Source organism: Myotis daubentonii, chromosome 5 (genome assembly GCF_963259705.1).
Source record: "Myotis daubentonii chromosome 5, mMyoDau2.1, whole genome shotgun sequence".
In the NCBI taxonomy this organism is placed as follows: Eukaryota; Metazoa; Chordata; class Mammalia; order Chiroptera; family Vespertilionidae; genus Myotis; species Myotis daubentonii.
In genome coordinates this window covers 5545230-5568092 of record NC_081844.1, presented here as the reverse complement: position 1 = coordinate 5568092, position 22863 = coordinate 5545230, and the positions used below count along the sequence as shown (strand labels likewise).

The 22863-nt window shown below is 53.7% G+C and overlaps 1 protein-coding gene and 1 pseudogene across 5 annotated transcripts in view; one reads left to right on the top strand and one right to left on the bottom strand.

Annotated features, from left to right (window-relative positions):
* The window catches only part of RNF130 (ring finger protein 130), a 144892-nt gene extending 143022 nt beyond the window's left edge, over positions 1–1870 (bottom strand). For 2 of the 5 annotated variants that reach the window (XM_059695680.1, XM_059695682.1), the window contains exon 1: positions 1242–1627. In XM_059695680.1, the coding sequence (XP_059551663.1) occupies positions 1242–1488 (247 nt within the window). In that variant the 5' untranslated portion in view covers positions 1489–1627. Of the gene's footprint in view, positions 1–1241 lie in introns of all 5 variants that reach the window. The other 3 variants (XM_059695684.1, XM_059695683.1, XM_059695679.1) reach the window with 3 other exon arrangements.
* An 18540-nt stretch (positions 1871–20410) lies between these two features.
* Positions 20411–21336, top strand: LOC132234073 (large ribosomal subunit protein uL10-like; annotated as a pseudogene).
* Positions 21337–22863: the final 1527 nt, after the last annotated feature.

Sequence of the window (22863 nt, the reverse complement as noted above, 5' to 3'; positions counted from 1 at the left end):
GTTTCAAAACACTGTCCGGGGCCAGTCTTGCTCCAGAACAGCTCGCTGGCCTCGCTTCCTCTTCCCACCTTCCACGTGACCCGCAGGGCTTTCCTCCGCATCAGAAAAGAGGCGACCATTGTCACTGCCACAGTGTGGCAACAGTGTGTGTCCCAACCACAGTGACTGGCACAGACGAGGCACGCAAATATTGACAGGATGAATCAAAGACCAGGCTGTTTCCGCGGGCAGCCTGGGGCCGTTTTTTTTTTTAACCAAGTGGAGATGAGAAATGCACCCTAAGCACCTGGTTATTGGTAGGAAAGTGGACGTTGCAGAGGCCGGTCTAAACTGGGGACAGACTGCAATGAAATCCTAGGCGATGCTCTTTCCCGCAGCCAGACAGCCTCAGAGAAGGAAGCGCCTGGCAGGTTAGCACAGAGACCTCACAAGGGGCTGCCTGCACGTCAGGGCACAAGGCACACACCGCCACTCGCACAGGCCGCCCGGCTCAGGTCACCTTAACGTGAAGAGCAGCTTCACCCCCGCTCAGCATTCTCAGGGCGAGAGCGGCGGGAGAGGGCAGCAGGCATTTCCCGAAAAGTTCCCGGCGGGCCAACAGCACCGAGAACCGCGCTCCCGGAGCGGGAGAGGGTGCCCTTAGAGCAGGACCAGCAATTTCTACAGACACGTGTTTTATGCCAAATAATTAAACGGGGCCCGTGTGTATGCTTAGGAGAGGATGAGCCAAATGGCTTCCAAGACAATTCGGGGGAAATGTTACCTATTTCCCCTTCGGCCAGCCCTCCCCGTCCCCGGACATCTTGGCGACCAGATTCTCTTCACCCGAGGTTTTCAGGCGTCAAATAAAAGTAAAACTGCGGGGGCAGAAGAGGAGCCCAAAGCAACAGGAAAGGTGTCCCTCTCCTCTCCCATCCCCGCCGCCTCCACTTGCCCCAGAGAACACCCGCACGATTTCACGCGCGGCGCGGGCCTCCTCGGAGGTGCACTGCAGCGTCCAGGGGGCCCGGGGCCAGCCCCCCGCCCCCCGCCGCCGCCTTTGTCTGCGCCGGCCCCGCGCCCCGCAGCCGGGCGCCCTGCGGTAAACCAGCTCCCGCGCCCCGCGGGGCTCCCCAGGCTTCGGGGGAACGAAACCCCGCGTCGCTCAGCCCGGAGCCTCCCGCCCCGGCGCCACCAGGCCGGGCGACGCGCGCCCGAGACCGCGCCCGGCCCCCGCCCACCCCGGCCCGGCCCGCACTCACCGCCGTGGAGGGGCAGCGGCGCCAGCACCTGGCCGCGCACCTCGGCCTTGGGCGAGTCGAGCCCGTAGCGCCCGCGGTCGATGCGGAAGGTGAGCGGGGCGCCGCGGCCCGGCTCCTGCACCGTCACGTTGATGAGCGCCGTGTAGTACTCCTGGCTCGCGTTGTCCGCCCGCGCCGGCCACAGGCTGCAGGCCAGCAGCGCCAGCGCGGCCAGCCGGGCCGGGCCCGCCCGCGCCGCGCCGCTCATCGTCCCTCCGCCGCCGCCGCCGCCGCCGCCGCTCGCGGACCTGGTCCCGGCGGCGCCGAGAGGCGGGGCGGGCGCTGGCGGCGCGCGGCCGAGCGCAGGGCGGCCTCCCCGCGCCGGCCCCGCTCCCGCCCCTCCCCCACGTCCGCCGCCCGCCCGCGGGGACGCGCCCACGGCCCTCGACGAGGCCGGCGGGTCAGGTGGCGCGCGGTCGTCCCCGCGGGGCCGCTCCGGGGCCGTGCGCGCGGGCCCCTGCCATCCCCGGGGCCGAGCCGCGGAGCGGGGGCACCTGTCAAGGACGCGGGCGGGGACGCACCCAAAGGAGCGTCTGGAACACAGGACAGCGCTCCCGCCGCCTCCCTCCCGCCGGCCCCGCGGCAGCGCGCGGGCCTGGCAGCCCCGCCCCGCCCCGCCCCGCCCCGCGCCTGCGTGCCAGCCCGCGCTCCCGCCCTCCCGCACGCGGCCCGCAGCGGGTCGCTCGTTGGCCCCCACAGAGCTCTGTCTGTCCATCCTGCTGGGTGGGGGCAGGGCCTGCAGCCTGGGAACTCACCCAGAGCCGGTGGGAAAGTTTGAGACGCACATACAGAGAAAAGGCTAAAGCTTTATCATGAAAATGTCTGAGATCTCAATTCCAAGGCGCATCAGTGACATCATGGGGGGCGGGGGTGGGGGGGGTGTCTGTAAATAAGTAGAGAGAGTCGCCAGCCGCGTGGCTCCGTGCTCAAGGCTGACCTGTGGACCAGGAGGTCTGGGTTCGATTCCCCACAGGGCACACGCCCAGATTACGGCTCCGTCCCCAGTGGGGGGCCTGCAGGAGGCAGCCAATGGATGATGCTCTCTCATCATTGATGTTTCTCTTTCCCTCTCCCTTCCTCTCTGAAATATCTACACTAATAAAAGAGAAAGATGCAACTTGACCATACCTTCGTGATGCCCACCAACCAATCAGGAGTGAGTATGCAAATTAACCCCACAAAGATGGTGGGTTAATTTGCATATGCAGGAGCCACACTGCCCCAGCCATTGCGGGCCTCTGGGCAGCGTGGGAAGGTGGAGGGCAGCTCCAGCCGGCGAAGGTGGTGCCAGCAGCCAGGGGAAGGAAGGCCCATTCTTGCATGAATCTTCGTGCATTGGGCCTCTAGTATTTACATAAATAAGTAAAGACCATCGGGACCCCAGCAGCCTGGACCTGTGAGGACACCTGAATGGTGAGGAAGGACCTCTACAGACCAGTTGAAACCAACCACCCGAGGCCTTGGACGAGGAGGCGATGGTGGTGACCATCTCTACACCCCCACACACTCCCCCATCTGCACCCCCCCATGTGCCTGTCAGTTACGCTCTGCACCCTTCTGGAAGGGTACACCAAGGGGAAGAAGGTTCCTGTGCTGCTGAACTCAGCAGTTTTTAGGATGTTGGCAGTGTCCTCATTATTGCTCAGGGGTGGCCAGGCCTGTATCCCTGCTTCCTGCAGTGAGAAAGGGTGGAGCAGCCTTGGCCAACCAAACAGATTGGGAATTCCGGAGTTTTCCCCAAGGAAAACGGAGGTGCTGTTTCCTGGAAAGGATATGGATGCAGCGCAGGTTGAATCATAAGGCCTCCACCGGTGCCTTAGCGACATCCTTCACAATGTCTCTCCACAATGTTTTTCCTTCCACCCTCTCACGCTCCACCCCCACCATCACCAAAGGTCTAGTCTATGGCCCCGCCCTTTGAGACTGGATTTTGTTTACTTGCCTCCAGGAAGTACAGCCCCTCAACCATATTAGCCAGGCCCCTCCCTAAGCCCAGCACTCACCAGTAAAGAGGCTCTGCTCTGGCCCCATGCAGCTGGCCTCCCCACAGGGCAAGGAGTCCTTGGGCCCTAGGTGCCCATGCTCAAACACCTGAGAGCTGGCATGCCTGCCTGAACAGCCTCGGGCCCTTAGGGCCTGCACGGATGGGGGTCTCCTTGCTCTGCTGCTTTCACTTGGCATGTTCTGGCCGCTCCTGTCTGACCCCTCGTGCCCCTCCTCCCTTGTCCTTACAGGGGTCTATCAAAGTGTGGGGTGCATCGTGCCCCCTAGAATGAGAAATGATTATGGAAGTCCACCTGAGGGGAGAAGGCAAGTCCCTCTAGCACGCTCTTCGGGCCCTCCTGAACTTGTCGAGGAGACAGTGGGCTCAGAAACACTTCGAACACGTCTCTGGCACTTCGCCATCTTTCTGTTAAGCAAAGTGCGATGAGGTCTCCACCCACAGCCTTAGCCGGCACCAGCATCTCCGGGGGATGTGAACACCACCCAGCATTTGCGGGTGTAAGTACCTTTGTTTTATGGAGACCTTGTCTTTAGGTCAAGAGGTTTTACATTTATGGTAGTGACACAAAAATACCTTTTAAAAATGGTGGTGACTGCTGTGGAATTGCGCACCTGAAACCTGTATAATCTTGTTAACCAGTATCACCACAATAAATTCAATAAAAAGGAAAAGAACCACACAAATAAAAATTGTGGTAAAAGACACACAACACAAAATTTACCGTCTTCACCATTTTGTAAGTGTACAGTTCAGTGTCATTAAACACATTCACGATGTTGTGCAGCCATCGCCACTATCCCCCCGGCCCCCCAGAACTCTTTTCATCTTGGGAAACAAATACTCTATAACCACAACTTCCCACCCCCTCCCTCGGCCGCCCATCCTGTTTTTTGCTTCTGTGAATTTCACTACTTCAGGCTCCGCATATACGTGGAATCACACAGTATTTGTCTCTCTGTGACCAGCTTACTTCACTTAGCATAATGTCCTCCAGGTTCATCCATGTTGTGGTATGTAAGATTTTTTTCTTCTTTTTAAGGGTGAGTGTATTCCGTTGTGTGTATATACCACGTTTTGTTTACCCATCTATCAGTGAACACTTGGCTGCTCCCACCTTTTGGCTATTGTGAATGCTATCAACATGGGTGTTCAAATATCTCTTTGAGATACTGATTTAAATTTTTTGCATAAATCCCTAGAAGTGGGAATACTAGAGCATATGGTAATTCTATGTTTAATTTTTTTAAATATATTTTATTGAGTTTTTTACAGAGAGGAAGGGAGAGGGATAGAGAGTTAGAAACATCGATCAGCTGCCTCCTGCACACCCCCTACTGGGGATGTGCCCGCAACCAAGGTACATGCCCTTGGCCGGAATCGAACCCAGGATCCTTCAGTCTGCAGGCCGATGCTCTATCCACTGAGCCAAACCAATTAGGGCTATGTTTAATTTTTTGAGAAACCACATTACCATTTTACATCCTCACCAACAGAACACACTGATTTCAATTTCTCCATATCCATGCCAATACTTTGGACAAAACTACCTTTTTAAAATATATATATATTTATTGATTTCAGAGAGAAAGGGAGAGAGAGATAGAAACATCAATGATAGGAGAGAATCATGGATCGGCTGCCTCCTACACGCCCCCTACTGGGAATCCAGCCAGCAACCTGGGAATGTGCCCTTGACCGGAATCCAACCAGGGACTCTTCAGTCCACGGGCTGATGCTCTATCCACGGAGCCAAACCGGCTAGGGCAAAACTACCTTTTAAAACATTTATTTGAGTGTAAAAACGTGAGTCAATTTAAAATCTTAAGTAACTAAAAGCACAGGTGGCACTTGGCTATGCAGATCTTGTGAAGGACACCTGGGGAGGTCTGAATCAGGCCCATGCTGGCCTGGGCGTGAGCTGCCCACAGCCCTTCTCTCCGTGGGGCCATTTCTCGGACTCCACCACACACGAGTTGCCCCTGCCTCTGCCCCCAACTCCCAGCTCCTGAGAATTCCTGGTCTCTAGCTGAAACTCCCCTTCTCTGCAGAGCTCTGGTGGGCCCAGCCGCCACCTCCCAGCTCCAGTCCTGGCAAGGGCTTCCTTCCTTCAGGAGTCATTCTGCCTCCTCTGGGAGCAATGCTGACCTTCCGGGGGCCATGAAGACGGGAACCTCTGCGTAAAGCACACCATGGAACACTTGGGGGCTCCAGGGATCAGAGGCCAAGCCGGGCTCCCCGGGCAAGCGTGGATACCTCAAAGGGTTTTCCAGAGTTTCACTCTTCCCCACTCCCTCCCCCTCCCTCCCTCCCTCCTCCTCCTCCTTCTCCTCCTCCTCCTTCCCCTTCTCCTTCTCCTCCTGTTTCTCCTCCTCTTCCTCCTCCTCCTCCTCTTGTTCCTTTTCTTTCTTAAATGGCACATGATTCCCTCTCATCCTAGCAAAGCCCCTATCTTATTATTTATGCGTTCCCCTTCTCACTGCCCTTCACTCCCATTCCTAACCCACAGGCAACCATTCTAATGCACTTAAAGTGTATCTTTTGTGTTCTTGCAAAATGTGTACTATTGTTTAGTGTACTTCTTAATTATTAAACTGAATTGGTTATAAATATTCTATTTCTCACTCTCTTCACCCAGCACTATGTTGTGTGTGTTTTTAAATATTTTTCTTACATTTAATCATCAATAATATTATGTTGCCACCAAAGAGATCCAGGTGGAGAACAGGACCTGTTTTTGAATTTTATAGAAACAGAATTACACAATATGTATTCTTTGGTGTCTAGTTTCTTTTCCTTAATGTTATGTCTGTGAGATTTTTTTTTTCATGTACTTGTTGGCTTTTTCTTTGTTGTATAGTATTCTAAAAATGATTTGTCCATTTTCCTATTGATGGGCATTTGCGTTGATTTCCAAATGGGGCGACTGTTAGAGAGCTGCTGTGAAGACGCTGTGCCCTTTGGTGGACCCGGCATGCCTCTCCGAGAGCGTGCCCTCCGGAGTAGAATGGCTACCTGAGAGGCTGGGCACCCTTTCACTGTGGGTGGGTACCAACACTATCTTTTCAGGCTGTCTTCCCTTCACCCCTGTCTGAGCCTCTTTCCCTGTTTCTACCCTGGGCTCTGTCCCGTGAAGGTCTTGGCCCGCATTGGCTGCCCCCACTGCTGCTGCTGCTCATGGCCACACCTCCCCCGGAGTGTGGCAGAGAGGGAAATGGTGGCGGAAACTCAGTCCCCTCCCCACGGGGCAGGCTGTCCTGGAGAGGCTGCTCAGAGTGTCTTCCTCATGGACCCGAACGTCCTGAGAGAGGCTGCAGGTGCCAGGCCCTAGAGACACCGAGGTCACTCCAGAGACGTTTCTGAATACTGGCCAACATGTCACATGCAGATCAGAGTTGCCGTGTCCTCCTCTGGGAGGGCCCATTGACACGCCGTGGCCCCCTCACATGATGGCCTTTACAAGACAGGCCCCAGGTCTCCAGACCTGGTCACCCCGGAGTCCACGGGGCCAACATACAGAAAGGGTATTCTGGGACGTGCAAAGAACATTACTTTAATAATTAAATGTTTATTTTACATTGCCTTCTATTTTATGGCAAGTGATTTCACTTTTGATGGCTGTAATGTCACCAGTCTTTAAAAGGTGAGGTACCTTAGAGGAAAATATTTAATAAGTAATAGGTGGAACATAGACGTGGCAACATCGTAAAAGTGATGTGCAAAGGACCAGAGTAGGAGATGCTGACGGAGGACAGAGCAGGGGTTTCAGAGACTGGGTTCAGATCAGTGGTGCAAGCCATTTGTCAAAATGACCTTTCTCTCTCTACCTCTGACAGATGGAAACCAGAAGGCGGGTGCCTGGAAACTATAGCTCCCATGACCCTGAGACTTGTCACTGGAGGACAGGGACTGTTTAGGGCTCAGATGGAGGCTGGGTGAGGGCTGCTTCACTGCCCTACTGGGCATCCGCCAAAGCAGGCCATCCTGAAAAGATGGCACTCGGGCCGGCCAGCGTCCCACACTCAGGCACCAGGTACCCTGCTGCCAGCAGGGGCACAGCATAATGGCACCTTATGTAGAAAGAGGCACAATCCACACCTTTCATTTCCTTAACAAAAAACTTCAAGAAAGAACAGCACAGGGAAGCACAGATAGCCACCACTTGGGTTCAAGCACGCTTAACATTTGACCCTAAGCGCTTTCCCTATTGATTGTATTCTGAAATGTTTTTCCTGGACTGTTCTCTGACCCGTGGGCTGCCCCTTACTCCCCGGTCCAGACAATGGATAGTCATTTCATGAAATAATCCCATGCCCTCCCTCTTCACACGTTTCCAAACATCTAAACATGTCCTCCACCCCCTACTGTTTGCTGTGAATGGGATCCAGTGAAGGTTCTGCATTGGTTCGATGTTGTCTGTTTCTATAAAATTCAGACTTTGAAGGCACAGCCCTGGCTCCAGGTGATGACAAGCAGTGGGTGGCCATCCTGCAACTCTGAGCTTGTGTCCTGTCCCAGACTGCCCCACTCAGGCTTCATCAGAAGATGTGTTGAGTTCTGCAATTATCCTATATAATAAAAGCACAGGTGGTGTCACATCCTTGCACAACACCCTCCTGTCATCACAAGATGGCCACCACAAAATGGCCAGCAGGGGAGGGCCGTTGGGGGTGACCAGGTCAGCAGGGAGGGCCGTTGGGGGTGACCAGGCCAGCAGGGGAGGGCCGTTGGGGGTGACCAGGTCAGCAGGGGAGGGCTATTGGGGGTGACCAGGCTGGCAGGGGAGGGCAGTTGGGGGCAATCAGGCCGGCAGGGGAGCAGTTAGGGGGCGATCAGGCTGGCAGGCAGAAGTGGTTAGGGGCAATCAGGCAGACAGGCAGGCGAGTGGTTAGGAGCCAGCAGTCCCAGATTGTGAGAGGGATGTCCGACTGCCAATGCAGGATCAGGCCTAAACCAGCAGTTGAACATCCCCCAAGGGGTCCCAGATTGGAAAGGGCGCAGGCTGGGCTGAGGGACACCCACCCCCCAGTGCACAAATTTTGTTCACCGGGCCTCTAGTTTTGTCAATAACACAAATACAAGGGTGGGCGAAAGGTTTCCTAGGGGGAAGGGCACACCATAAGGCTAGAGCCACGGTTGCTCAATGACTATCCCCCTTATTAACTGTAGGCAAGAGGTTTCCTTGCAGACCCCAGGACACTGGAGGGTGTGCGGCAGGAAGAAAAAAGGGCTGTAAAAAGAAATACATTTTGAAAGCAGAGCAAGGACAGGACACGGTTTGACTTGGTTGCTGTGCCGGGACCCTGCCTGGGAGTTTGCCTCAGGAACGCTGACCACCCTCTGGTTCCAGGAACAGACTGAGCTGTTTGTAACATCACAGAAAATTAGCCCCCTTGTTCTCGGACTTTGAGCTCCTGAAGGCCGGACGGCAGACCCTCCCCTCCCCTTTCCCTGTTACACGGGCAGCCCAGCTCAAAGCTGAGCGTGGTTACCTTCTCCCTCGCCTGTATATAATCAGCCAGCCGATAGGGAAAAAGTGAGAGCAGAATTTCCAGGGTGACTGATACTTCCAGCACTATTGGAATAAAGGTTCATATGTGATTCAACCCTGTCTCTGCTTAATTTGGCTCAAGTAGTGACAGGCGGCCTCTGACCTGTTTAGTGTCCTGTATCAGGTTTACAGTTGTGAGTATGCGAAACACAGGGTTTATTCTTATATTATTACTAGGGGTCTGGTGCACAGATTCGTGCACTGGTGGGGTCCCTCGGCCTGGCCTGCACCCTCTCACAATCCAGGACCCAGCGGGGGATGTTGGACTGCCAGTTTCGGCCAGGTCCCCACAGACCAGGCCAAGGGACCATCCTCTGGTTCCATACAAGATCTTTGGTTAATCTCTTCCCACCCTCCCCGTCCCCCCTTCCCCCTGAGATTCATCAATCTGTTCCATGTTTCCATGCCTGTGCATTGAGCATCTGCCTCCTGGTGGTCAGTTTGCATCATAGCTACCGGCGGAATGGTGGAACAGTCACTTAGGCTTTTATATATATATAGATTTATTCTTGTATTATATATTTTCCATATGAATAACTGTAAACCTAGTTTTGCTCACCACTGTATATTGCGTCATACTGTATTTTTGCTGTGTACACAGTTACTGTAACTTTCATCATTTTTAATATACCAGGAACTTCAAAAAATGGAAGTGGTATAGGTTCCTCCCTCCTCCAAGAGGTCTGATAGAGGAAGGAAGTAGCTGCCCTTCCCCTGCCATGTGGCGTGGTCTGAGGGGTGGGGTGGGAGAGGGGCACTGGCAGTCTCTAAACCCAGGGCTCACAGGCGATAGCAGGGAGTGGGAGTGAAAAGCCCTGTAGACAGAGGACTGGTGAGAGACAAAATGACTCAGATTTGGATCTTGTCATGGTCCAGGGACCAGAATTCAATTCTCCTGAGGACCCTCAGCCATAGAAATTATGACACCCGTTTTGCAGATGAGGGAACTGAAGCTCAGTGAAGTGAGCTCTTTGCCCTGAACTTGACCCAGCTGGTGAGCAGTGAGTGGTGGTGCTAGGTGAGAGCCCAGTCCAGCTGGCTCCCGGACCCGCACTCATTTCACTCCCACCAGTGGGCGCCAGGCTGAGGATTCAGACCGTGCCTGGATTTTCTTCTCGGTACTAGGCACAGCCCAGGAAGCCAGAGGCTCTGTCCAGGAATTCAGGTGGGGCCTGGGGCTGATGCTGAGTGGACACAGGCTGCCGGGGTGGCTGCCTTTTAGCAGGATCGAAGGCATTGCCTAGTCCTTTGTCAAGAACTGTTTGGTAAGAGTGATGAATGGCTGAGCAGAAAGAACTGAGAGGAGACACTGGCTAGGCTGAGCTGGCCTGGGCAGGCCAGCCCTCTTGTCTGACCGCTGGTCCTCAGGCTGACCTGGAGTGGTACCTGGGGACCCCAGAGCCCCTCTGCCAGGGGTTTGGCTGTATCTGGAAGAGCCTTCTGTCCACAGGCAGGAAAGATATGTACAGAAAGAGACTACTTTGGAAGGCTGCAAGTGAAGGCAAGACAGCCGGCCTCGGTTCAGAAAGGACAGCACCCACACAGCTCTAGGGACCCGGGCAGTGGACTCGCGGGGTGGCTTCATCAGGCACTGCTGTTGGCCTAAGTCAGCATTGCATCTCTCTAGGCGGAAAGCATCTGACCTGTCTAGTGAGTCAGGTGCACATGCCTTGATCCTAGAAGCGCAGGGCACCTTGACCGTCGGCCTGTCATAGAGCAGCCAGTGCAGAAGGAATGGCCCCCAAGAGGCGACAGCCCAGTGGGCATGGGAGACCGGGCAGCTGTGCCTGCTGCCTGATCCCACGTCCTGCCAGATGAATGCTATGGTTTCTTCCAGAAGTAGAGGTGGGGTTCCAAGCTGCTGTCTTCAGACAAGCCATCGCTGGGGGACCATGCTGCTTCAATTCATTTGTGGTTGGCCAAGAGACTGATGTTAGAGGCCCAGCAGCTCCTCTGGCCAGCAGCGTGGGATTCAGGTGACGCAAGGCCATGAAAGCTGCCAGTCCAGAGCTGACACCAGCCTTTGTGTGGCTTTCAGAACAACATTCAACACAGAAAAAGAAAACAAAACTCTGTGCACAAGGATGTTTATTACAGCATTAGCTACAATAAATAAACTCATTGAAAATAAGCTCATTTACATGTTAAGCAAATTTGAGGAGATTATGCAGATAAGGAGTGCTTGGAATGTACTGTTAAGTGCAGAAGCAGAATACAAAATAAAACCCTGGTTGTCACTATGAAGAATAAGTCTGCATGTGTGCACCAGGCCTGGAAGGAAATTAGCAAAACAAAAATAACTTGGTTTATTGGGGGTATTATGGGTGATTCTTTTTACTTTTCTTTTTATCCTATTTTGAAAATGTTGTGTTCTTTCTCCAAATAGAAAAAGGTGTCTTTAATGACCTATTAAAAGACCACCAAGGTCCCTATTAGAAGTATGGGATTCTGGCAGGTGCAGCCAAGGGTAGAAGGATTGGAGTAATGTTGCGGGGCGGGGGGAGGGGGGGTATGGGGAGCGGTATGGGGACGGGGAGAGTCAGGCTGGTAGAGTTAGGGGTGTTCCAGGTCACCCTCAGTCAAATTCTCCTTTACAGGTCATTTATTTTCCATACATTTAATGATTCTATCATTATCCCTTGGGGAAAAATAGACCTAAATTTGGTCTGTCGACTGTGTGTACCTTTGCTAAAGATAAGTTTCACATTATTGCATTGCATAAGATATGAATGCTGGCAATCCTATCTAATAAAAGAGAAACATGGTAATTAGCCGTACATCTGCTACCCTTCCCATTGGCTAATCAGGGCAATATGCAAATTAACTGCCAGCCAAGATGGCAGCCTGCAGCCAGGCAGCTTGAAGCGAACATGAGGCTTGCTTGCTTCAGTGACGGAGGACTCCAACGTTCCCCACCTGCCGCTGCCGGCCTCTGAGCTTGCAGTTTGAAACATTTTTACAAATGTAGAAGCTAAACAAAACCCCAGAAACCTGCTTTCAGCCAGCCGGGATCTCAGAGCTGGAGTTGAAACAGTGTTTTGATTATAGAACCCAAACAAACCAGATACCTGGAGCCAAGCCTCAGAGCTAAAGCTGGCCAAGAATAAAAAAAAGAAAAAGAAAAAAAGGAGCAGTTGGGAGCTTCAGTCACCCGCCAGCCTGAAAACAGCCCTCAGCCCCTCACCCAGACTGGCCAGGCACCCCAGTGGGGACCCCCACCCTGATCCAGGACACCCTTCAGGGCAAACCAGCCGGCCCCCACCTGTGCACCAGGCCTCTATCCTATATAGTAAAAGGGTAATATGCCTCCTGGCACTGGGATCAGTGTGACAGGGAGCAGCGACCAAACCCCCTGATCGCCCTGCGGCTCTGTGTGCGACAGGGGTGGGGCCACAACCTCCCTATCCACCCTGCTCTGTTCGTGACAGGGGAAGGCGCCCCAACCCCCTGATCAGCCCTGCTCTGTGTGTGACAGGGTGCGGCACCCCAGCCCCCCACCGGCCCTGCTCTGTGTGTGACGGGGTAGAGCCATAACCTCCCCATCGGCCTGCCCTGAGTGTGACAGTGGTGGCGCCCCAACCCCCTGATCGGCCCTGCTCTGTGGGTGATAGAGGGTGGAGCCCCAACCCCCTGATGGGCCCTGCTCTGTGCGTGACAGGGGGAAGCTCCCCAACCCCCCTGATGGGCCCTGCTCTGTGTGTGACAGGGGGGAGCTCCCCAACCCCCAATTGACCCTGCTCTGTGCGTGATAGGGTACAGAGCCCCAACCCCCCTGATGGGCCCTGCTCTGTGCGTGACAGGGGGCAGTGCCCCAACCCCCTGATTGGCCCTGCTCTGTGAATGACAGGGGGTGGGGCTGCAACCTCCCCATCGACCCGGCCTTGAGTGTGACAGGGAGCGGTGTCCCAACCCCCTAATTGGCCCTACCCTGAGCGTGACTGAGGGTGGCATTGAAACCTCCCAATCTGCCCTGCTCTGTGCATGACAGGGGGCGGCGCCCCAACTCCCCAGTCAGCCCTGCTCTGAGCCCGACCAGGGGCTGCACCTAGGGATTGGGCCTGCCCTCTGCCACCCAGGAGCAGGCCTAAGCCAGCAGGTCGTTATCTCCCGAGGGGTTCCAGACTGTGAGAGGGCACAGGTTGGGCTGAGGGACCCCCATCCCCCCCCCTAGTGCACAAATTTTTGTGCACCAGGCCTCTAGTCCTATATAATAAAAGGCAAATATGCAAATTGACCAAACTGCGGAATGACCAGTTGCTATGACGCTCACTGACCACCAGGGGGTAGATGCTCAACACAGGAGCTGCCCCCTGGTGGTCAGTTGGGGAACGCCACTTAGCCAGAAGCTGGGCTCACGGCTGGTGAGGACAGCAGTGGTGGCGGGGGTGGTGGGAGCCTCTCCCCCTTTGCAGCAGTCAGACATCTCTTGAGGGCTCCTGGACTGCGAGAGGGTGCAGGCCAGGCTGAGGGATCCCCCAAGTACACTAACTGTGTGCACCAGGCTTCTTGTGTTCTTATAAGAAGTCTTTTGTTCAAAATTGCATGAGCTTGGGCTTTAATATTGTTACTGAAGGCAGAGGAAGTCAGCTTGTTGCTCTCACTGGAGTCACAATTGAATCTCATTCCTGTCAATCATTTTTGCTCCAGGATAAGTTACAGAAAGGTGGAGAACATATTTCTCCAATGAAGCATATGTCCTGCGCTGGGTCTGAATATCCCAAGAAAGTTTGAGATGGGGTTATCCAGATCTGCTCAGATTTATGAAAGAAGAAATTTCCCAAGAGATCCTACCTGTGGAGGATAAAGGCCCCTGGGGATGCCAGGAGACTGTGTGCCCTCATGCGGAATGGGTGGCAGATGTTGCAAGGGATCTCAGTGGCCATTCTTGCCTCTTCTCTCTTGCCTGACTCCACTGTAGGGGCTTTAGAAGGTAAAAACTCAACTTTCCTGTATGGACACCCATCCACCATCCATCTAACCCCCCCATGCACAAATCCACTCACCCACACATCCACCCACCCACCCATCCATCCACCCATCCATCTAACCCCCCCCATGCACAAATCCACTCACCCACACATCCACCCACCCACCCATCCATCTTACCCCCCATGCACAAATCCACTCACCCACACATCCACCCACCCATCCATCCATCCATCCATCCATCCATTCATCCATCCATCCATCCATGCATCTACCCACCCACACATCCATCCACCATCCATCTGCCTCCCCATGCACAAATCCACTCACCCACACATCCACCCATCCATCCATCCATCCATCCATCCATCCATCCATCCATCCATCCATGCATCTACCCACCCACACATCCATCCACCATCCATCTGCCCCCCCATGCACAAATCCACTCACCCACACATCCACCCACCCACCCATCCACCCACCCATCCATCTGACCACCCCTCCACACACAAATCCACTCACCCACACATCCATCCCTTCCTCCCTCCACTCACCCCCCACATATACATTCACCCACCCACACATCCATCCATCCATCTACCCACCCACACAACTATCCATCCATCCATCCATCCATCCATCCATCCATCCATCCACCCACCCACATATCCATCCATCCATCCATCCATCCATCCATGCATCTACCCACACATCCATCCATTCATCCACTCATTTATTTAGCACATGTTTACTGAGCAGCAGTTCTAGGTACGTGGAATACATAAGCAAATAATTGAAGATCCCTACCATCAGTGCATATTCCAACCAACATGGGTTTTTGGCCAATGCACTGGAAAGGGAGGTCCATTGTTGTCATATCTTCTTCTTTCTCCTACCCACATGGGATCATGACAGAAGCTACACACTAAGGGTGATGGAGGAGCAAGGCTGAAGGAGCCTGGGTTTATGCTCTGGGCATTCTCCTAAACTTCTTATTTAAACAGCAATGTGAAAGATTTCCTGTTATTTGCATCTGAGCACAGCCTTATGCCTGGGCTCTAGGTGCTTTGGCATCCTGAAATTTCTCCCATACTGCTTAATATATATATTAGAGGCCTGTTGCATGAAAAGATTTGTGCAATAGGCCTTCCCTTCCCCTGGCTGCCGGCACTGGTTTTCCTCCCACACCCGGGCCCAGGCCTTCGCTCTGGCCAGAGCCGCCTTCAGTCTTCGTTCCGCTGCTTAGCGCCTACATATGCAAATTAACCGCCATCTTTGTTGGCAGTTAATTTGCATATCTTGCTGATTAGCCAATGGGAGGAGTAGAAAATGTATGGTCAATTTCCATGTTTGTCTATTATTAGAATACTAGAGGCCCGGTGCACAAAATTTTGTGCACTCAGGGGTAGGGGGTCCCTCAGCCCGGCCTGTGCCCTATCACAGTCTGGGACCCCTCGGGGGTGACCACTTGCTGGCTTAGGCCTGCTCCCCAGGGGATTGGGCCTAAGATGGCAATCAGACATCCCTCTGGCAGCCCGGTAGCCCTCAGGGGATGTCCATTTGCCAGCGGGGAGCAGACCTAAGCTGCAGTCAGACATCCTTAGCGCTCCTGAGGAGTCAGGAGAGGCTCCCACCACCACTGCTGTACTGGCAGCCGTCAGCCTGGCTTGTGGCTGAGCAGAGCTCCCCCCTGTGAGAGTGCACTGACCACCAGAGGGCAGCTCCTGCATTGAGCGTCTGCCCCCTGGTGGTCAGTGTGTGTCATAGTGACCAGTCATTCCCAGTCTTTCTGCTGTTAAGGTCAGTTTGCATATCACCCTTTTACTATATAGGATAGAGGCCTGGTGCACAGGTGGGGGCCGGCTGGTTTGCCCTGAAGGGTGATCCGGATCAGGGTGGGGGTCCCGCTTGGGTGCCTGGCCAGCCTGGATGACGGGCTGATGGCTGTTTGCAGCTGGTCACACCCCCTTCAGGGTGGAGGTCCCCACTGGGGTGCCTGGCCAGCCTGGGTGAGGGGCTGAGGGCTGTTTTCAGGCTGGTGGGCGACTGAAGCTCCCAGCCTCTTTTTTTTTTTTCCTTTTTTTAATTCTGGGATTTATTTACCTTCTATAGCTGTCACTGGAGCTGAGAGCCGGCTCCAGCTCTGAGGCCGTGGCATGCTGAAAGCAGGTATCTGGGTTTGTTTAGCTTCTATAATTGAAACTCTGTTGCCATCACTGGCGCTCTAAGCTCTGAGGCCCCGGCTGGCTGAAAGCAGGTATCTAGGGTTTGTTTAGCTTCTATAATTGAAACATTGTTGCTTCTGAAGCTCAGAGCTGGGCCGCAGCATCCAGGGGACCTTGGCTTCCTCCATCACTGGAGTAAGCAAGCCTCCTGTTCGCTTCAGTTGTGTGACTGCCAGCCGCCATCTTTGTTGGCAGTTAATTTGCATATCCTGCTGATTAGTCCATGGGAAGCATAGCGGAGGTATGGTCAATTACCATGTTTGTCTATTATTAGATAGGATATATATATATATATATATATATATATATATATATATATATATTTGATTTCAGAGAGGAAGAGAGAGGGAGAGAGTGATAGAAGCATCAGTGATTAGAAAGAATCATTGGTCAGCTGCCTCCTGCATGTGCCCTACTGGGGATCAAGCCTGCAACCCAGGCATGTGCCCTTGACTGGGACCCTTCAGTCTGCAGGCTGATACTGTAACCACTGAGCAGCCCAGCTAGGGCCATACTGCTTATTTTAAAAGACTCCCAAATTAGGCCTACTCTAAAAAGGGAACTCCTCCTGACTGAGGGGACCCAACTCTAAGAATAAAGAAAGAGTTGGGATTTGGGGGTACGAGTGAAGAGGGCTGTTGAGGAGGGCCCTGCAGCAGGCTGGTCGGGCTGGTGGCCATGTAGGCACAGGATGGTATGTATTAACTGGAGCCAGTTTAGTTGCAAGTATCAGAAATCAAACTCAATGTGGAGGAGCATTTACTCGGTCACTTATGAAGAGTCTGGGGTTGGTCTAACCATAGGCACAAGTGAATCTAGGAGGTCAAATGATATCAGAGCTGGGCTTCCTCTGGTCCCCTCTCAGCATTGCTGTCTTCTCAGTCGCCTTCACTCATTTGCAGGGAGGCTCTCCTCATATGGTGCAAGGTGACCCCCTGCAGACCCAGGGAGCACACTCTGTTCTCTCAGAATCCCAGAGGGTGCAGCAGGACAGAAGGACTTTCCGCTTCATATTCTGAGTCTCACTGGTTTGTGTCGTGTCATGAGTTCACCACTGAGCCAACTGCTGTGGTCAACTGATTTAGGTGCTCTGACTGGCCGGGCCTGACCTCATGTTCACCCTTGGAGGCAGACACGAGTCCCCTTGATCCAACCCCATGGATTGAGAATGACGGGTGTATATAATAAAAATGAATGTTTTCCTTTGTTCCTGGTTCCTGGAACCTTGGCATCTGTGGAGTGATAGAGTGTCTTTTGTATGCTCAGGGGAGGAGGTGCTGGGGGCCCCTTGGTAGCTTAGGATGGGGGCTGATTGCCAGAAGAACAAAGCTTGATTAGAGGATTGAAACTTTCAGACTCTCCAACCCCCAGCCTTCAGGGAGATTAAAGTAATGGCCAATGATTTCCTCAATCATGTCTATGTATTGGAATCTCCATGAAATCCCAAAGCAACAGGGTTTGGAGAGCTCCCCGGCTGATGAACACATTAAGGTGTTGGGGAGGAGGCGCGCCTGGAGAGACCATGGACACTCGTCTCCCCTCTGCCTTATCCTAGGCATCTCTTCCACTTGGCCGTTCCCATGTTATCCTATATAATAAAGAGGTAATATGCAAATTGACCATCACTCCAACACATAAGATGGCTGCCCCCATGTGGTCAAAGATGGCCAGCAGGGGAGGGCAGCTGTGGGCGATCAGGCAAGCAGGGAAGGGCATGGGGTGTTGGGGGGGGGGAACAGGCCTGCAGGGGAGCAGTTAGGCGTTGATCAGGCTGGCAGGGGAGTGGTTAGGGGGTGATCAGGCAGGCAGGCAGGTGAACAGTTGGGAGCCAGCAGTCCTGGATTGTGAGAGGGATGTCTGACTGCCTGTTTAGGCCCGATCCTGACTGCCGTTTAGGCCTGATCCCACCAAGCAGTTGGACATCCCTCGAGGGGTCCCAGATTGGAGAGGGTGCAGGCTGGGCTGAGGGACACCCCCCACGCTCGCACGAATTTCGTACACCAGGCCTCTAGTATCCTTTATAACAGTAAGTAAAGTATTTTCCTGAGTCCTATGAGTCATTCTAGCAAAATATTGAACTTGAAGAGAGGGGCTGTGGGACAGAAGTGCAAGTAACCTGGGGATCTGCTACTTGTGACTGGCATTTGAAGTGGAGCATGCATGTGGGGCTGAGCCCTTCACCTGTGGTGTCTGTGCTATTGCCAGGTCATTAGTGTCAGAATTAAATTGGATTATAGGACACCCAGTCGGTGTCAGAATTGGTTGGTGTGCAGAGAATTGAAGAATTTGTTGTTGATGTGGAAAAAAAAAAAAAAGCAGCTGTAACAGAGGGTTTTCCCTGGGACACCTACAAAGCACAGGGATGTAGCTCTGGATGGGCCAATGGCAGATGCACTTGGAGCCATTTTTCCAGCACCATCCTGGGGGCAGGTAGCTCCAGGAACACGTCCCAGGGCAGCTCAGGCTGAGAGTCAATTAGGGTGCTTTGGGCTGCAAGTAACAGGAGCCCTGACTTACACTGGCTCACCTGAGGAGGAAACCAGAGGCAAGGAGTGCCAGGCAGGCTCTCCTGCGTGGGTTTTGTTTCCAGAGTTTCTTTGGTCAGTGACACCTAGATGCCGGCAGTAGCTGGAACAACATGTGTTCCTGCTCCTAATGGGTGGGGAGACAGCATCTTCTCAACGGTAGAGCACAAATCCTCACCTCTAGCCCACTGTGGTGAGGTGCCCAGCTGCCCCTGAGCAAGTCGGGTCAACAAGGAAATGCCACGGCTGAGTGGGGAAAGCCAGGACCCTGGTGGAAAAGGGGATAGGGTTACTTTATTGCTCACACTAACGTCAGGGAGGAAGGGGTGCATGTAAAGGGGGGTGGGTGTAAAGGGGGGTGAGTTCTGGGTGGGCATAGTCCATGCAGAGCTCTGGTCCCCTGATACTGCCCTGACTTCCTCTCCTTCCCTCCTCTCTCCTCCTTCCCTGCCTCTTCTTCTGTTTCTCTCCATTTTACACTCTCTCCCCTCCACTGGGCTTCCCACTTCCTGTTTCCTCTTTGCCCTCTCCTGCGTTCAGACGCCACTCCACACACCTGCTCCGTGAGCTCATTTTAATCCTATATATTTTCGACCTAGCACTGGCTATATGGGTTTAGGCAGGTGACCATACCTCTTTAAGCCTCAAGTTTCTTATCTTTAAAGTGGGGGAATCAATATTGATCTCACACGGTAATTGGGAACATTTAAAGTTGTATTTATGGGTTCTGATGCTGGCCAAGATGAAGTTAAGACCATTACAATAGGTCTGTCCCTCTGACCACCATAAGAACTCGGGATCTGGGAAAATAAGTCGCTGAGGCCTCTGACATGCTGGCAATGGCAGGCAGATGGAAGAGAAGACAAATGACCCAGAATGGAGGCAACATTCCTAGTTTCTCTTTTCTTCTCTGAAGTTAGGCAGCTACTTCGGAAACCTGTGCCACTCAGCATGGCCCCAGGCCCCACCTGAATTCCTGGACAGAGCCTCTGGCTTCCTGGGCGCCCCACGTACCCGGAAATCCAGGCGTGGTCTGAAGTGGGGGGTGGGTGTGTCCTCCTGTGGGACTGAGCCCTTAACCTGTGGGATCTGACACTACCTGCAGGAAAGTAGCGTCAGAATTGAATTAAATTGTAGGACACCTCGCTGGTGTCACAGAAAATTGCTTGTTGTGGGGAAAAACCTCCACAGAACTGGCGACCAGAGGTATGAGAAGTAAAGTGCCCCGTGGAGACTCACAGGAAGACACTCGTAGTGGGAAAGAACCGAGTTTCTCCCTCAGAGAAAGGGAGAATGTGGGTGCTTCTTTCACAGCGAGGTTCGCTTGGGCCAGCCCACCTGTCAGCTGGGTGCTACCATGGACCCCAGTGGATGTGGCATGGAGCAGAAGAGTCTGCAACTGAGCCCTCCTTGAACTTATGATCACCAAATTGTGAGAGAAAAGGAAATGGCTGTTTTTAGGAAGCCACTTAGCTTGGGGTAATGTCTTATGCAGCGATAGCTAACTGGAACACATTATCTTCACGGAAACCGGAAACCTGCGGCACTGGCTTTGGGATGGTCGATGGGTGGGAGCTTGAGGGGCCTTTGGGGGCCTGTTGATAAGCAGCTGAGGGGCCGATGGGCGATGCTCTCGGAGGCTGGAGAGAAGTGGGCCCTGCTGTGCGGTGGCAGGAGGTTGTCAGCGCCGCCTGTGGGAGGGAGAAATGGTGCTCCATGAACCTGTGAACCTGGTGGGAGAACCCTGGCAAGAACTGAGGAAGTGCCAACTGACCTTCCTCTACCTGCCTGTAATGAAACAAGAAATTAAGGAAAAAACCTACAGCTCTCGCCAGGCGGCCTCGTGGGAGTGACATCGTCTGTAAACCCTGCGTGGCAATCCCTGACGCACCGCCACGATGCCCCGGGGAGACAGGGCAACTGGAAGTCCAACTGCTTCCTTAAGATCATCCAACTTCTGGATGGTTATCCAAAATGCTGCATCGCGGGAGCAGGCAATGCGGACTCCACGCAGAGGCCGCAGATCCGCAGGTCCCTCCGCGGGAGGGCAAGAACACCATGAGGCGCAAGGCCGGCCGAGGACACCTGGAGAACAGCCCGGCTCTGGAGAAGCTGCTGCCTCAGATCCGGGCGAATGTGGTCTTTGTGTTCACCAGGGAGGACCTCCCTGAGATCAGGGACACGCTGCTGGCCAGTAAGGTGCCAGCTGCTGCCCGTGCTGGTGCCATGGCCCCGTGGGAAGCCACTGTGCCAGCCCAGAACACTGGTCTGGGGCCAGAGAAGACCTCCTTCTTCCAGGCTTTAGGCATCACCACTAACATCTCCAAGGGCTCCCCTGGAATCCCGAGTGATGTCCAGCTGATTAAGACCGGAGACGAAGTGGGAGCCAGCGCAGCCACGCTGCTGCACATGCCAAACACCCCCCCTTCTCCTCGGGGCTGATCGTCCAGCCGGTGTGTGACAGAGGCAGCATCTACAGCCCGGAAGTGCTTGACATCACAGAGGAAACTGCAGTCCCGCTTCCCGGAGGGTGTCCGCAGTGGCCAGCCTATGCCTTCAGGTTGGCTACCCAGCTGTTGCGTCAGTGCCCCATTCTATCATCAACGGGTAAAAGCGCGTTCTGGCTTTGTCTGTGGAGACGGATCACACCTTCCCACTTGCTGAAAAGGTCAAGGCCTCCTTGGCTGATCCATCTGCTGTTGTGGCTGCTGCCCCTGTGCCCACCGCCACCACTGCTGCTCCTGCTGCTGCTGCAGCCCCAGCCAAGGTTGAAGCAAAGGAAGAGTCGGAGGAGTCGGACGAGGATATGGGATTTGGTCTCTGATTAATTTCCAAAAAGCAACCAGCTCTATTTGAGAAACAAGGAAATAAAGGCTTACTTCTCTTAAAAAAACAACAACAAAACTTATAGTTTTGATAAGAATTTTTAAAGCTAGGACTCCCTAGGCTTGAACAATAAAAATTTTCAACCCTACTCTTTGCCAGCAGAACAGTCTCCAGGCGAGGGCACATACCTGAAATACTAAGGAGGGCTTAAGGGGACACCCAGTAGGCTTCCATGATCTCTGCAAAACAGGAGGATCTCTAAGAATCTCAGCAGCGTGTCTCCCTGGTTCTTTTAAATGAGGTAAATAGGCTTCGAAGAATCCTGGGAACCTTCCCCACAGATTCCCATTCTCTGCCAAGAATTGGAAAGGGCCGATTCAGAGAGAACACGTGTGGCTTCTGTCTACTGACGTGGCTGCAGTTGGACCCCCAGCCCTGCACATCCACACACTTCACACAGATGGGCGAGGCGGCTGCTGGGGGGAATTGCTGTCTGGAGACGTGGCCCAGAATTAGCAGATGGTGCAGCATCTCAAGAGAAGCCTGGGGCCCCCTTGCTATGCACACTCTCCAATTCTAAATGTTTGCTGGCAGTGAAGTGGATTGTAACCATCACGCAGGCTGGGCTAAGGGCGTCTGGGGTGTGGGTCCCCACTGCGCCTGTGTGGTGGGGCCTTTGGCACTGTGCTCGGCAGAGCCCAGGCTGCTGTTTTCTCAGCCTGGGGACTGTGGACCCCTGCACCAGCATCAGCTGGGGATGCGTGTTGCCAGTGTGTCTCCCAGGCACACCCTGGGTCCCTGAGCCTGAGTCCTAAAGGTGGGGTCTGGGACCCTGCGTCTGCCAGAGTGCCATAGCCCTGAGTCCTTTAAAACTGCTGGATTGGAGACCCTGTCCAAGGTCCACGGTGGATCCCTGGGGAACCCAGGCGTCCAGAGCTGTTTAGCCCCAATCAGTGTCATGTTTGGGGCTTACATCTACTCACCTAGCTCTACCCAGGTGGAGGGTGGGAGCATGGAGAACCTTGGCAGACAGAGCCATCTGGATCTTATGAAAACGGCTCCAGCCATGGCATTGTTTGCTTACACCCTGCAGTTGCTGTACGTACACCCACAGTCCAGTTCTGGGTCCCTTACAGCCTCAGGCCATCGCTGTTAGGATCCTTTCACATTTCTGCTGTCATTCTCCACCATTGCGCTTGCCTCTGCTCAAATGTCACTTCTCAGGAAGGCTTTCTCTGACCACCTAGCCCAGCCGTGGGCAAACTACGGCCCGCGGGCCGGATCTGGCCTGTTTGAAATGAATAAAACTAAAAAAAAAAAAAAAAAAAAAGACCGTACCCTTTTATGTAATGATGTTTACTTTGAATTTATATTAGTTCACACAAACACTCCATCCATGATTTTGTTCCGGCCCTCCGGTCCAGTTTAAGAACCCATTGTGGCCCTCGAGTCAAAAAGTTTGCCCACCCCCCTCCCACTCTATACTCTCTTCCCTCCCTACTTAATTTTCCTTCCTGGCCCTTAG